Raw genomic sequence first — 12,209 nt, forward strand, 5'->3', positions numbered from 1 at the left:
TCAGCTTTAAGCATCCTCTGCGGCGCAACGGCCACACCTTCCTCCTCCCCCGGCCTTCGCTCTCCTCGCCGCTCGCCGCCCTCCTGCCTCTCTCTCCTCGCCGCTCGCCGCCATGAACAACCTCCTCACGGTAAGCGCCCCTCCCCTCCCTCCCTTCACCCTCTCCTCTCATCCGGGAAGACTCCCCCACCTCCTCAACCGCTCGCCGGGATCCGGCGCGCGAGCTCGAGATCTGGGGCGGGCCGGTCGGCGCTGCGCGCTCCTCCCGCAGGGGCTCTCCCGGGTCCAGGGAGGGTCCGGCGGCGGTGGAGTGATCGGCGAGGGAAGGGATTGCTTGAGCCGCGCGGCGGCGGGTCGGAATGCGGGGCGGGCTGTGGAAGCAACCGGCCCCGGGGCTTCTCGGCTACGTGCTGTAGGGTGCCCGCTTGCCGGGTCGTCGCCTTAGATCTGCGTGGTTTTGGTTCGGGAGCAGCTGAATTGCGCTAGAAGCAAAATGGGCTTGCTCTGCTTCTGGCTGCTTGTTCTGTGCCTCCCTCCTATGGCTGTGTCGGGGATGGAGATGCTCTTTTTTTAGCTTCCTTTGAGATAGTATTCTCTACCTTTGGAGTGGACTGTCCTGCTTCAAGCATCATTAATTGCTTGTGGAGCAATTGCCCTGATTAAACAGCGGCAATGATCACTAGCAGATGTATTAAGTGCTGCCGTTCAGCCGTTGAAGTTCTAGTTAAGGAGGCTTTGTATTAACTGGAGTTTGATGTGTTTTAAAGCCTTTTCTTTTCTCCGCTTGGCTAGAACTTCTTCATGGTGCATTGTAATCTTTGTTAAATACACTTTTGCGATGGAAATGATGTGAAATAGTCAAACTGGAAATCTATCTGCCCTGCTGGGAATGGAATGGTGATATTTCCTATGTGGGTCGCAGTCCTGTTATTTTAAGTTGGTACATGTAGCACACGGCTTTTCATACTGGGATTATAAATTATAATTTACCATTCTTCTGTGATTGAACTGTAGTACTTGTGTAACATCTGATGAATATTCGTATTTCACAGGATTCCTTTGAGCTCCCTCGGCGGGACTCCTCGAGAGATGCGGACATTGAAATGGGAATGCATCAGGCTGATGCTTCAGACAACTTAAAAGATTTCTTGAAGAAGGTGCTGTTTGCATAAATGCTCTGCTGCTTGCATCTCTCCATCTTACCATATTTACGTTATTACATGTACTCTGCTGTTCGCATCGAATTACATAAATATTGTTTGTCCAACTCCAACATTTTCCCTTCTGATTAATGGCATAATGCTTTGTGATATAACAGGTCGATGCAATTGAGAGTTTAATTGCAAAGCTGACAAATCTATTGAATAAGCTCCAGGTATATTCATTCCGCCATTCATTCTTTGTCGTTTTCTTTTTCTTATGCTAACGGCCTGGGTTTTAGTAGTCACAATGGGATTTTGTTTTTTATTACCATTTTCCTTATGAATCTATGTTCGACATGTGCATTAATATCAGAAACCAAACTTTTGTTTGTAGACTGCAAATGAGGAATCCAAAGCAGTTACAAAAGCAAGTTCCATGAAAGGTAAGTACTTGTTTATTCTAGCAGATTTAACCTTTATCTGAAATATGTATGCACTCTTTTGGAAATACCTCTATGCTTATGGTTAGACGCAACAATTCTTTTTTCACAGCAATTAAGCAGCGGATGGAGAAAGATATTGATGAAGTGGGGAAAATTGCTCGTCAGGCAAAGACAAAAGTTGATGAACTGGAAAAAGATGTATGCTCTTGCTTGACCCTGATAGTTATCAGTATTTGTCTTTGTTATTATATGTCATTTTGTAAGATTTTTTGTTCAGAAACATTGCTAAATTCATTGTAACCAACAACATTTCCTGAAAACTTATGAAATAGGTATTTATAATTGTTTAAATCAAGCTAACTTGTGCTCTGCTATCAACAAACCTTGAATTGTTTGCTACCATTATGGAACAGAACTTATCGAATAGGCAAAAACCAGGATGTGGAAAGGGTTCTGCCGTGGACCGATCAAGAGAGCAAACTACTGGGTAACATTTCATCTCAGAGCTTTTAGTTATGCTGCTTACTTGCTTACATGAATCTGTTGTTTATTCAATATGTTTTCCAATTTCTACAGAGCAGTGAAAAAGAAATTGAAGGAGCGGATGGATGATTTTCAGGTACTGTGTTCCTTTGGTGGAAAAATCCTGCCTTTCCATGCATGTGATGCTTATGCTGTTTTAAGTGTTTTGTGATATGTTGGTTCCCCCTACATATGTAGGTTAGGGTGATTAGTAACCTAAGCCCCCCTGGGCAGGGGGGGGGGGGGTCCTATTAACATAGGTCATAGGATGATCTTAAAACACAAACTTGTACAAAATTAATTGGTTCTAGGAAGATTTGAATATGGTTTCTAGAGTAGCAAAGAGGAAGTGTTCTACTTTTCCATGCCTGAGAGACATCCAATTATAAGAATTCTGCATGCCTGACTCATTATAAGCAGGGGGAGTATCTTCATTGATGATAGCATGTTTTACTCAACTAAATAATAATAATAAAAATATGGTCAGCTACAGGTTCGGTTCTCAGTATTAGTTAGCTGACGGTATGATTCTAGAAGGGCTTCAAGTTTGTAAATCATTGCGAATACCTGCCAATTGCCAACAAATCTGTGGCGAAAATTAAATATATTGTTTGTATCATGTAAGTTACCCTATTAATATCTGGTGCAGACCTTGAGAGAAGCAATCAGGCAAGAGTACCAGGAGGTTGTTGAAAGAAGGGTTTTTACTGTAACTGGTAATCGCCCTGATGAAGAGGTGAGTATTGCACATGTGCACCACCATACTTTTCACCTGTGGCTATGCTTGTACATGTCATTGTGCTGTTATTTTCCAGTGAACTTTGATTATGGTGGACTTCACAATTTCTCATGTGGTTGCCTCTAACCGTGCAGACAATTGATGACTTGATAGAGACCGGAAAAAGTGAGCAAATATTCAAAGATGCTATCCAACATCAGGGAAGAGGCCAGGTATGTGGTCTACCATAGTTACATAGGTCATTACGAGTTATGAGGTAGTATATTGGTTTCAGGTAACAGGTCTAAATATGTTACTTTTCCACATTTGCAGATACTGGACACAGTTGCTGAAATACAGGAGCGACATGATGCTGTAAGGGATCTAGAGAGGAAGCTTTTGGAGTTGCAACAGGTGATGCCTTTTTCTTCTCTCTCTCTCTCTCTTTTTGGCATAAGTTCTTCTATGTAATAATATAGTATGTTGCAAAAGCTATGGCCATTCAATGAACACAGTTCCCCTCAATATACCGTCTAGTTTCCAACAGAAACTCTAAATAAATAACACTAACTGGTGTAGTTGCTGCGTCCCTAACTCATGTGATTATGTGTGGTCTGGGTTGGGGTGGGCGGTCAACTGTTGGAGCTAGCTGCTGGGATTAATTTAGAACACTTAGCGGTCAACTGTTGGAGCTGGCTGCTGGGATTAATTTAGAACACTTAAAGAATATAGAACACACATAAAAACACATGTACCATTCAGTAAGTTGACCGTCTCTGCCTCTTTATACCATTTCTTTGTTTTTGTGTTTTAGATATTCATGGACATGGCAGTTCTTGTTGAGGCTCAAGGAGACATGATCAACAACATCGAGACACATGTAAGAGTTCTCCACTTCTGCATTGAGCCTGCTGTATATAGGACAAGCACCATGTGTTTTTTCAATAATTAATAACAAGCTTGATGAAATCACTTACACGTCAATTTCCACCCTCTGTTTCAAGGTCTCGAACGCCACCAATCACATACAGCATGGCGTGACCGCACTCCAGAATGCGAAGAAACTGCAGAAGAATTCGAGGAAGTGGATGTGCTATGCCATCATCCTACTGCTGGTGATAGTGGTGGTCATTGTCGTCGCAGTCATCCAGCCATGGAAGAAGGGCTAGCGTGGCTCCAAACAAGGAGGGCATGGCATGGGATATACGTTGTTGCCCTTTTTCTGTTTGTGTAATATGTGCAGTTTTTTGTGGGTGATTCGTGATTTATCGTTGTACCTATGGTCAACACAACAGAAGCTTTGGTATTTCGATTCATTCTGTCTGGGATAGTCCGGTCCGGTGGTAATGACACTCCTATGGCCCCAGCTCTCTGAAATGCCGCTGTGATCGTATGCCGATGGTGGGTGGGGGGGGGGGGGGGGGGGGGCGGGGGCGGGGGCGCATTAAGAAAGCTGATATGGTCATGGTGTAAACGTAATTAATGTGAATGTGAACTCAAATACTCGAGGATCGATGTGTATTAATTTGTGGGGTTTGAGGACTGATGGGTTTTATTAGAGTTTCATTTGCATTTAATAAGCTGTCACACAGGCACTTCTGATGATGTGGCAACTTTTTCAAGAAAGAGAAGTGTGTTTTATGACGATGAAACTCTCTGGGCATGAATGCCAACTCTCAGTAAGTCATGAAATTAAATATTTATAAAACTATAGAATAAAACTTTTCATTGAGAGTGTGTGTTTCATTTTGTTTTAGACAACATGGCTAAAAACAACGCCATAAAATTCTCGGAGAACAACTAGCCCACGACCCACTTGATGAAATATGTCCTATGGTAGTTCCCGTTTAAAACCTAGTAATTTATAGGAATTGCACATGAATTTCATGTGAAAAATATAAAAACATAAAAGGAATTCTCGTGTTCCAAACAAGTCTCTTGCCACGAATTCTACGTGTGAGCATACTTGTACCTTAATATCCGAAATATTCGAAAATTAAACAGGACCTACTGTGCATACAGTGCCTAAAAAACAGGTGGATAATAATATCCTAACAGGCCAAACAGGACCTACTGTGCATCCTTGTACCTCAATATCTGCATATTCGAAAATGAAAATCTACTTGAGCCAGCCAGAGCATGTGAGCGGATGACATCATCATCTCACAAAACAAAAGCTCAAAAGTGAGCTGATGACAATCACGCGCGAGGCCGAGGGAGAGCGTGTGTTGTGACAAAATTGTAAAAAGACCCAAAAGTAATTTCCCCGGCCCCTCAAACGGCTAGAGCAGACAGAAAAACAATATAAAAACGGCTGACTGGCTTCTGGGGCCCTACGCCCTAACCCTCTCTTGCACCTTTCCCCCCTCCAGTCCTCCACCACTCCCCCGTCGCGGCCTCGCGGGTGAGGAGGCACTGAGGCCGCCGGTTTTGCTGCCGCCTGCGGAATTCCTGCCCCGCGCCGCCTTCCTCCCGCCGTATCCGGGCGTGTCATCCTTTTCTTCCCGGGGGTGGGGATCTGCCCGGGCTCGTCGTCCTCCCACTGGATCCCCGCTCCTCTCCGCTCGGCAGATCGACGCGCGGTGGGGATCTGCTCGGGCCTCGGTTATCCTCTCGTTTCCGTTGGTAAGGAAGCGTGCTGGCGTTTTGGGTGGATTGCTGTAGTAGCTGTAGCTATTTTTTCCCCGGTTTGGGCTAGGGACTTAACCTCTGGTCCGCTCAGTTCGTTGCTGCTGGGCTTGGTTAATGGTTGATGTATGGTGATGGGTACTAAAAGCAGTTTATATTCTAAGAAATTCTGGTGGGTTCAGTTCAGGCCACGGAGATGCATGATTGCTGGGTGGGAGGTGCGGGATTTTATTGAGGGGGTGGTGCTGGAGGCGCCTGGAGTTTTTATTTGTTTCGTTTCGAGACTCTGGAAACTAGACCATTTTTGGTGATGTTGCAGTTGTCTGTGATGGCTGTGAGAAGGTGGAGTGTTCCCTAGAGTTTTAGTGATTCTGTGCTGCAAAAGTGTTACAATGTTGCAAGAGAGATGGGTGGGGTTTTAGAAGGGTTTAATGAAGGTTGCGCGGCAAAAGTAGGTAGCCGCGACTAGGTGAGCATATAGATGAATTTGGCAAAAAAAAAAAAAACATTTCCAGAAAGTACCTTTGCAAGTGTAACGCATTAACAGCAGTGCTGTCTTGGCGCTTTGTGGTGATGATGTTCTGTTAGTCAGTAATGCTGATGTTACTGTTCTATTATGGCTGTGGTCTGACTACCTGTGCTTCAGGTGGGACGCAACGCGAGTAGGTCTGCTGCTTGCTCGTAGTGAGATTTGGTACCCTTTAATGATTTATAGTATAATCAATAATGCTTGGCGTTATCTGTTTAAAGTGTGTTTCTTGAGCTAGTTTTTCATCTGTTGTTCTTGTTTAGATGCAGATTTGAGCGTCACTGGATATCCCTCTTATGGCATCTGATATGAGAGCACCTAGCAGTGGCAAAAAGAGTGAGACCTCCCATGGCGTGGAGAAGTGTGGGGTTTCTGATCAAGCTTGTCATGGCAAATGCCAAAGCTGTGACATTGATGTAAAACCTTGTGCTTGATGTAAAACCTTGTGCTGGAGTGGATGGAGTGTCCTCGTTGACTGGCAGTCATATTGATGTGAAGGCCTCAAAAGAGAACTGCAGAGCATGCAGTTTTAACAATGACCGTGCTGATGCTTTAGAAGAAGAGGTCAAGGGTTCCACAGCGAGGATAGGTCATGTTGAGAGTGCTGATCCTGATGGCTGTGTGGATGTAAAAAAGGAAAGTTTCATGGCTGTTGATGATCTACCACAGGACTCTGAGGGGGAGCAAGCTGGGGCAACACTGGAGGATCTGTTTTTCTTTAATGGTAAAGAGGAAGATGACAGTGATTGGGAACCTGCTAGTCGCCTTGTTGAGAATAGATGGTTTTGCTTCAACTCCACAATGCCAATTGTGGACGAGATTACACATAGCATGGTAAGATTAATTTTTGATGGTCAGGCAAGCAGTGTAACTTATGAAAAGTTGCAAATTCTATTTAGTACATATTATTGTTTTGACTCCTCTTCTTTGGTGCTGTTCTCATATTCTAGAATTGCCGTGAGCTTAATGGATCTGTGGTAGATGGATATGATGTTTTCAAAAAGAAAATTGCAGACAGCTTTGTTATCTGCTGACACAGGTGTTGTTTGCCTTTGAATTAATGTTCTGCCGTTACTTTTCAATTTTCATTGTCAAATGTCAGATATTTGTTAAAATTTGAATACTTGTTTCTTATTTGCTTATCAAGGTTGGAACTATAACTAACTAAAAGAAAAAAGAAAGACGAAAGACGCACAAGAAGCTATGTATAGACTACTACTAGGTTAATTCACCTAGCCTAGTTTCAACCTAGGAAAATTCTCATTAATACCGAATTAAATAAGTAGCCAATTCTGGTTATTGACTTATGCTTGGATCGAGACTGGCCACCATAGGATCCTACTGAAATTGGCAACATATTAAGAAACATGTTTGCTAATAGCACTTGAACCATTTGATTTACATGCCTTCATGGACTCATATTTTTGCAATATTGTTCCACAGCTTTCTTACTGCTTTTATTATTATTGTTGTTGCGAATCTTGTATTTGTGGAGCTGCAGAGTTTGACGCAGACATCACTATAATATCTGCAGGATTCGATGCAGCTAGAGGTGACCCTCTGGGTGGTTGTGATGTAAGATTCCTCTTAATTTTGATTGCTAAACTCTAAAATGTGGCTGCTGCCCTCCTGTCCTGTGTATGCATTACATTCTTACTTTGTTTACTTTGTTTCTATTGGGAAATGAATGATAAGACTCAATACTTAAGCAGATGACTTCCCTCTTGGAAGTTAGGCTGACCTTTCTTTTTTACATTATACAGAAACCGAGTTTATTTGACCTGCTTATTTGTAGAAGCTAGATTTTGTGCTGCTTTTAAGCATTTGATTCTATCAAGGGCATGGTTCTTAAGGTGGTAAGGTGAGACGTGGCGAGGCACCCCCTTCCAATCGCCTAGGCGATCATAAGGCAAGGCAAAGCGTCGCCATATGATTATTAGAAACTTCAAAGAAGCAGCATGGAGTAGGGAGAAAAAGGAAAAAAAGAAAAGAAAAGAAGAAGGCATATTCACAAACTTCCTGGGTTGATAGGTTGAATGGGATTGAGCAACATAGTATGCTACTTGTGAGAGACGGTGACAAAAATGACCCTTTTTACGCGGGCTGGGGACGACGTTCCTGGGTCGAGGGTCAATATCTTTGACCCTGTTTTCTGTGACTATTAGAAGGACAAGGCACAAAAAAGGCCCAGCCCACCAGCCAGCCCATATACCCTTCCTGGCGTGTTGCGTGACCTACCTGTACCTGTGGTCCTCCCCGCACCATTGTCAAGCATCCCAGTGCCGCCACTGCCCCTCTCCCTGTGCCTCTTGCCTCCCTCCCTCCCCTGTTCTCCATATGCGCTGCTGCCACGCAACCATTCCTCCCTACCTCTTCCCCTCCCCTTCCTCACTGTTGGTGCTGCCCCCTTCTAGATCCCCTCTACTAGAGCTGCTGGCCTGCTGCTGCCCCTCCCAGATCTCCAATGACGAAGAAGTTGGCTTGTGAAGAAAGCTGTGATGGCGACAGGAGCTGGAGCTGATGGGGATGGGAGCACGGGTGCGCTTGTCCTTGCCTGGTCCTCCAGTTCTTCCTCTTCTCCCTCCCCTCCTCTCATTTTGCTGATTTTTGGTCGTGGCGACAGTGATGCCTAGATTTTTTTAGTGCCTAGACGGGCGACAACTAGGCGCCACCTTAAAAAACATGATCAGGGGTACAACCTCATGTAAGTACTAAAACTTTCTAGGGATGATCTAGAACTTATTATGACAGTATGAGTGCAAGATGCATGTTCCTTTTGTTGTACTTGGCAGTAGGTCCAAAGTACTGGCAAAAATATAAGAAGCGATTAAGTTCACTGAAGTTCCCAATTGGAAGATTGGAATCCAAACTCAGTGCAACCTTTGATTGATATTACTCTTGTTTTCTAGTCGGTTGTTCTGTAGACTTTCAGGTTCTTCTTTTTAATGTTGGAGTTGTCTTGACGTTTTTTGATGTGCAATTACATTACATGCTGAAGCCACATTATGCTAACTCATAGTTTTTGTGTAACTTTCCTTCTTCAATATTAGGTCACTCCAGCTGGATACTCTTGGATGACATCCCTGCTAGCTGATTGCTCAAATGGAAGATTGTTGGTGATACTTGAGGGAGGGTACGTACCTGGTTCTCTTCTCAATTTGAGAAAAATATAAGCAATTTGTAGAAAGTTGAAAGTTAAGGTAGGACATTATACGTGCTACTGCTATGCTCTATGTCAGACATTAAGCCCAAACAAAAAGAATCTAGGACTTGTGATGAGGACATGGCACCTTCGGATACGAACAACGATTATAAGGTGCGCTCATTTCTACATTTGCATAGTGGCTTTGGTTATAATTCACTTGGTTCCATATGTACATGTCACTATTTGATTGTAGGTTTAAATGTGTTTCATAATGGAAGTTCATCAAAGTTGAACTTTTGGTTCGTCGGCAGCCTGACAGTGCCTCATTGGGAAGGCCATAACTCATCCATCCGGAGTGCGATCGAGGTCAATGAGCACTTGATGGAAAGCTTGTTTGATAAGCTTTCAAATAGATCTGGTCCCATCTCAATATCACGTCGGCAAGGCCTCCAAATCATCAATATATTCTGTCGCTATTTCTGGCGGGAGCTACACTGTCGTCATGGGCTTGTTAGACATCCTTGGGACCCAGGCTCAAGTTGGAGCACGCCCCAAGAAGATGAAGAACACCTAAGAAAGCCCTTGTACGTCCTCCTTGGCCACCACCTTAGGAGGCCAGCAAGGATGTCCAAGCCAAGCCCGAGGCCTAGTCCAATCCGAGTTCGAGTCTGCCTCGGTCGTCAGGACCAGTCTGCAATAAAACGGACACCCAGGACGTATCCGGACTCCGTTTTTGATGATCCACATATGGATGGAAAGATAATTTGATAAGGAAGCCAATCCAAGTGGTTTCACGTCAAAAGCTCTTCGGATTCAACGGGAATCGTCGAAACAAGTCAGCGTCCAGAATCTGCCAGGGTGTTGCGACACTTTCTTTTGGGCTGTTGGGCCTTGTAACGTGCTGGGACACCTTTAGGACGTGAAGATGGATCCTTGGACGTCCCTTAGGCTATATAATCAGTAGCCACCACCTACTTTAGGTTTTGGGGTTTTGCTTAGATTATTTTGTCAAGAACAGTTTCGCCGTTCATCGGTTTGTGAGACCCCAACTCGTGAGATTAATCATACATCTGCAATTTGGTTGCGATCTTTCTTGTTCTTGCTTGTGTTCTTCGTTGCGCAGGCAGGGATTAGCCTTCTTGGCGAGGTCAACCTGGTCCGTGACTTGGTTGATAACCAGAGGAGCTGTGGTGCTAAGATTGCAGGGTTCGATCTTTCGATCTTAAGCTGGATCGGTATGTCATTCTCCGCCACAAGGATAGTTACCATCACCTGACGGAAGATCGGGATCCCCGTCTCCATTAACTTGATTGTTATGCTATGTGCCTATGCAACTTCATTAGGTGTATATGTTTTAACTAAAAAATGGGTGACTGAGATGCCAATGCCAAGTTGCCACATCAAGGTTCAAAGGAACGATTGCTTGCTTGTATGCTGCTGTAGTAGTATTGGGCTGAAAATGTGGAACCTACTGTGCATATCAATCCTTAGGGTTATATATTTTTTTGAGAAAATAGTGCCTTTTTATTGACAAAAGTATCTTACTCTAATAAGCGCTCTGGTGGTAGGCCCTTTTTGAGAAAGTTCCCCGGTTAATACTCACAAAACGTCTGTGTTGTCCTACAGATACAATCTCCGGTCGATATCCTCATCAGCTACTGAAGTTGTTAAGGTCTGTATTCTTTCTAATAAGTAATAGCATTAGCCGTGTGAGAATGGGATGTGTAAATATTTCAATTTTTTTTCTCAAACACGCAGGAGAACTCTATATTATTTCATTAAGAAAGAAATGTAGAAAAATAGGAGCTAGGGACTCTCATTTCCAAACACACCCCACAGACCCCTTGATATAATTTTAACAGTTTAGCCACACAAAATTCAGCGACCAACTCACACAACACAGACTAGATGTCTGGGTAAGCGACCTTAGGAGTAACTCACAGAGCGCTTCAGTACCGACCATGCACAAGAGAGCAATCTCATCAGCAACTTCCTGCAGCACTAGAGACCCTTGGTTGTAGTGGCGGAGCGTGAAGCCTAATATGGGGGGGGGGGGGGGGGGGGGGGCATTTGTCAAATCCGAGACAATCTATAGAGAAGTTCCATAGAAATAAGTTTTGGTTCTAAACTACATGGTCTATGAAACAGAGCCGAACGATCGTGGGCATGGGGGCGCCACCGCCCGTCGGCCGGGGCCGATGATGAGTCGGCGAGTCAACTGGGAAGGCCGCCGTGAGGCATCGACAGCTCTGGCCTCTGGCTTCCGGCTCGTCACCTTATCGTCGTCTGTGAGCCTCCACCGGCCGTCTTGGCCACTCGGTGGATGTGGATTATTTTCTTCCCCTTTGCTTTGCATGTTGAGCAATGCCAGGTCCCAGGTGCCACCAGTCATGTGGCTCCTGCGTGCATAATGGGCTGGCTTGCATGTGGCCGGTGGCCCATCGCCTATGCCTTGTGGGCTGAATTAGCTACCCTAGCCATCCAGACTTGCACAACAACACAGATACGCTGCACAACAGCATAGATCTTCATTTCTTTTTTGCGTGGCGGGGGGGGAGCCCTCTATGGCCATAACGTGGCTCCGCCGGTGCTTGGTTGTGCACCATTGAAGACAGTCATTCTGGTGCTTCCAAATGTAAATATTACAAAAATGTGTTTAATGTATGCTTGTTAAATTTCCATAAAGAAGCAACAGTTTTATATTCCTATGAACATCTTGTAGTTCAAGGACTAAAGTTTCAGGGATTGTTTCAAGGTTTGCTTTTTTAGTATTAGGCAAGATATCGATGCTAAGATGTCAAGCATCGTGCAGTTATTTGGACATAGACATGCTAACACTCGACAACATGGTAGATTGTGAATGCAGATAATTAGCCTTTTGATGCTGTCGTCCATTTAGCAGTGGGTTAATTATTTGGTTTTTGTGATGAATGCAGGTCCTACTTGGGGATGGTCCAAATCGTGCTTCATTTGTAGGTTCACCATCAAGAGAGGCCTTGAAGACTGTTTCTCAAGTCTTGAAGATTCAACAACAATTTTGGCCAGTTTTAGGTCCAACATATGCATCACTACAGGCACAGCA

The 12,209-nt window shown here is 44.3% G+C and overlaps 1 protein-coding gene and 1 pseudogene across 1 annotated transcript; both read left to right on the top strand.

The window, feature by feature from the left end:
* Positions 1 to 2: 2 nt before the first annotated feature.
* LOC136544801 (syntaxin-132-like) lies at positions 3 to 4,179 on the top strand. The gene is made up of 12 exons (XM_066536869.1): positions 3 to 130; positions 1,053 to 1,157; positions 1,319 to 1,375; positions 1,537 to 1,585; positions 1,695 to 1,783; positions 1,999 to 2,072; positions 2,162 to 2,204; positions 2,757 to 2,843; positions 2,981 to 3,058; positions 3,159 to 3,239; positions 3,640 to 3,705; positions 3,830 to 4,179. Exons 1-12 carry the CDS (start codon positions 113 to 115, stop codon positions 3,992 to 3,994), a joined length of 912 nt encoding a protein of 303 aa, XP_066392966.1. The 5' UTR covers positions 3 to 112; the 3' UTR covers positions 3,995 to 4,179.
* Positions 4,180 to 5,048: 869 nt separating this feature from the next.
* On the top strand, positions 5,049 to 10,216 carry LOC136541271 (uncharacterized; annotated as a pseudogene).
* Positions 10,217 to 12,209: the final 1,993 nt, after the last annotated feature.

This window comes from Miscanthus floridulus, chromosome 3 (assembly GCF_019320115.1).
Source record: "Miscanthus floridulus cultivar M001 chromosome 3, ASM1932011v1, whole genome shotgun sequence".
Lineage (NCBI taxonomy): Eukaryota > Viridiplantae > Streptophyta > Magnoliopsida > Poales > Poaceae > Miscanthus > Miscanthus floridulus.

Coding starts and splice junctions, on each gene's coding strand:
- LOC136544801 (XM_066536869.1), top strand. Junction 1,376..1,536: donor ATCTATTGAATAAGCTCCAG/GTATATTCATTC, acceptor TTTTGTTTGTAG/ACTGCAAATGAGGAATCCAA. Junction 2,844..2,980: donor GTAATCGCCCTGATGAAGAG/GTGAGTATTGCA, acceptor CTAACCGTGCAG/ACAATTGATGACTTGATAGA.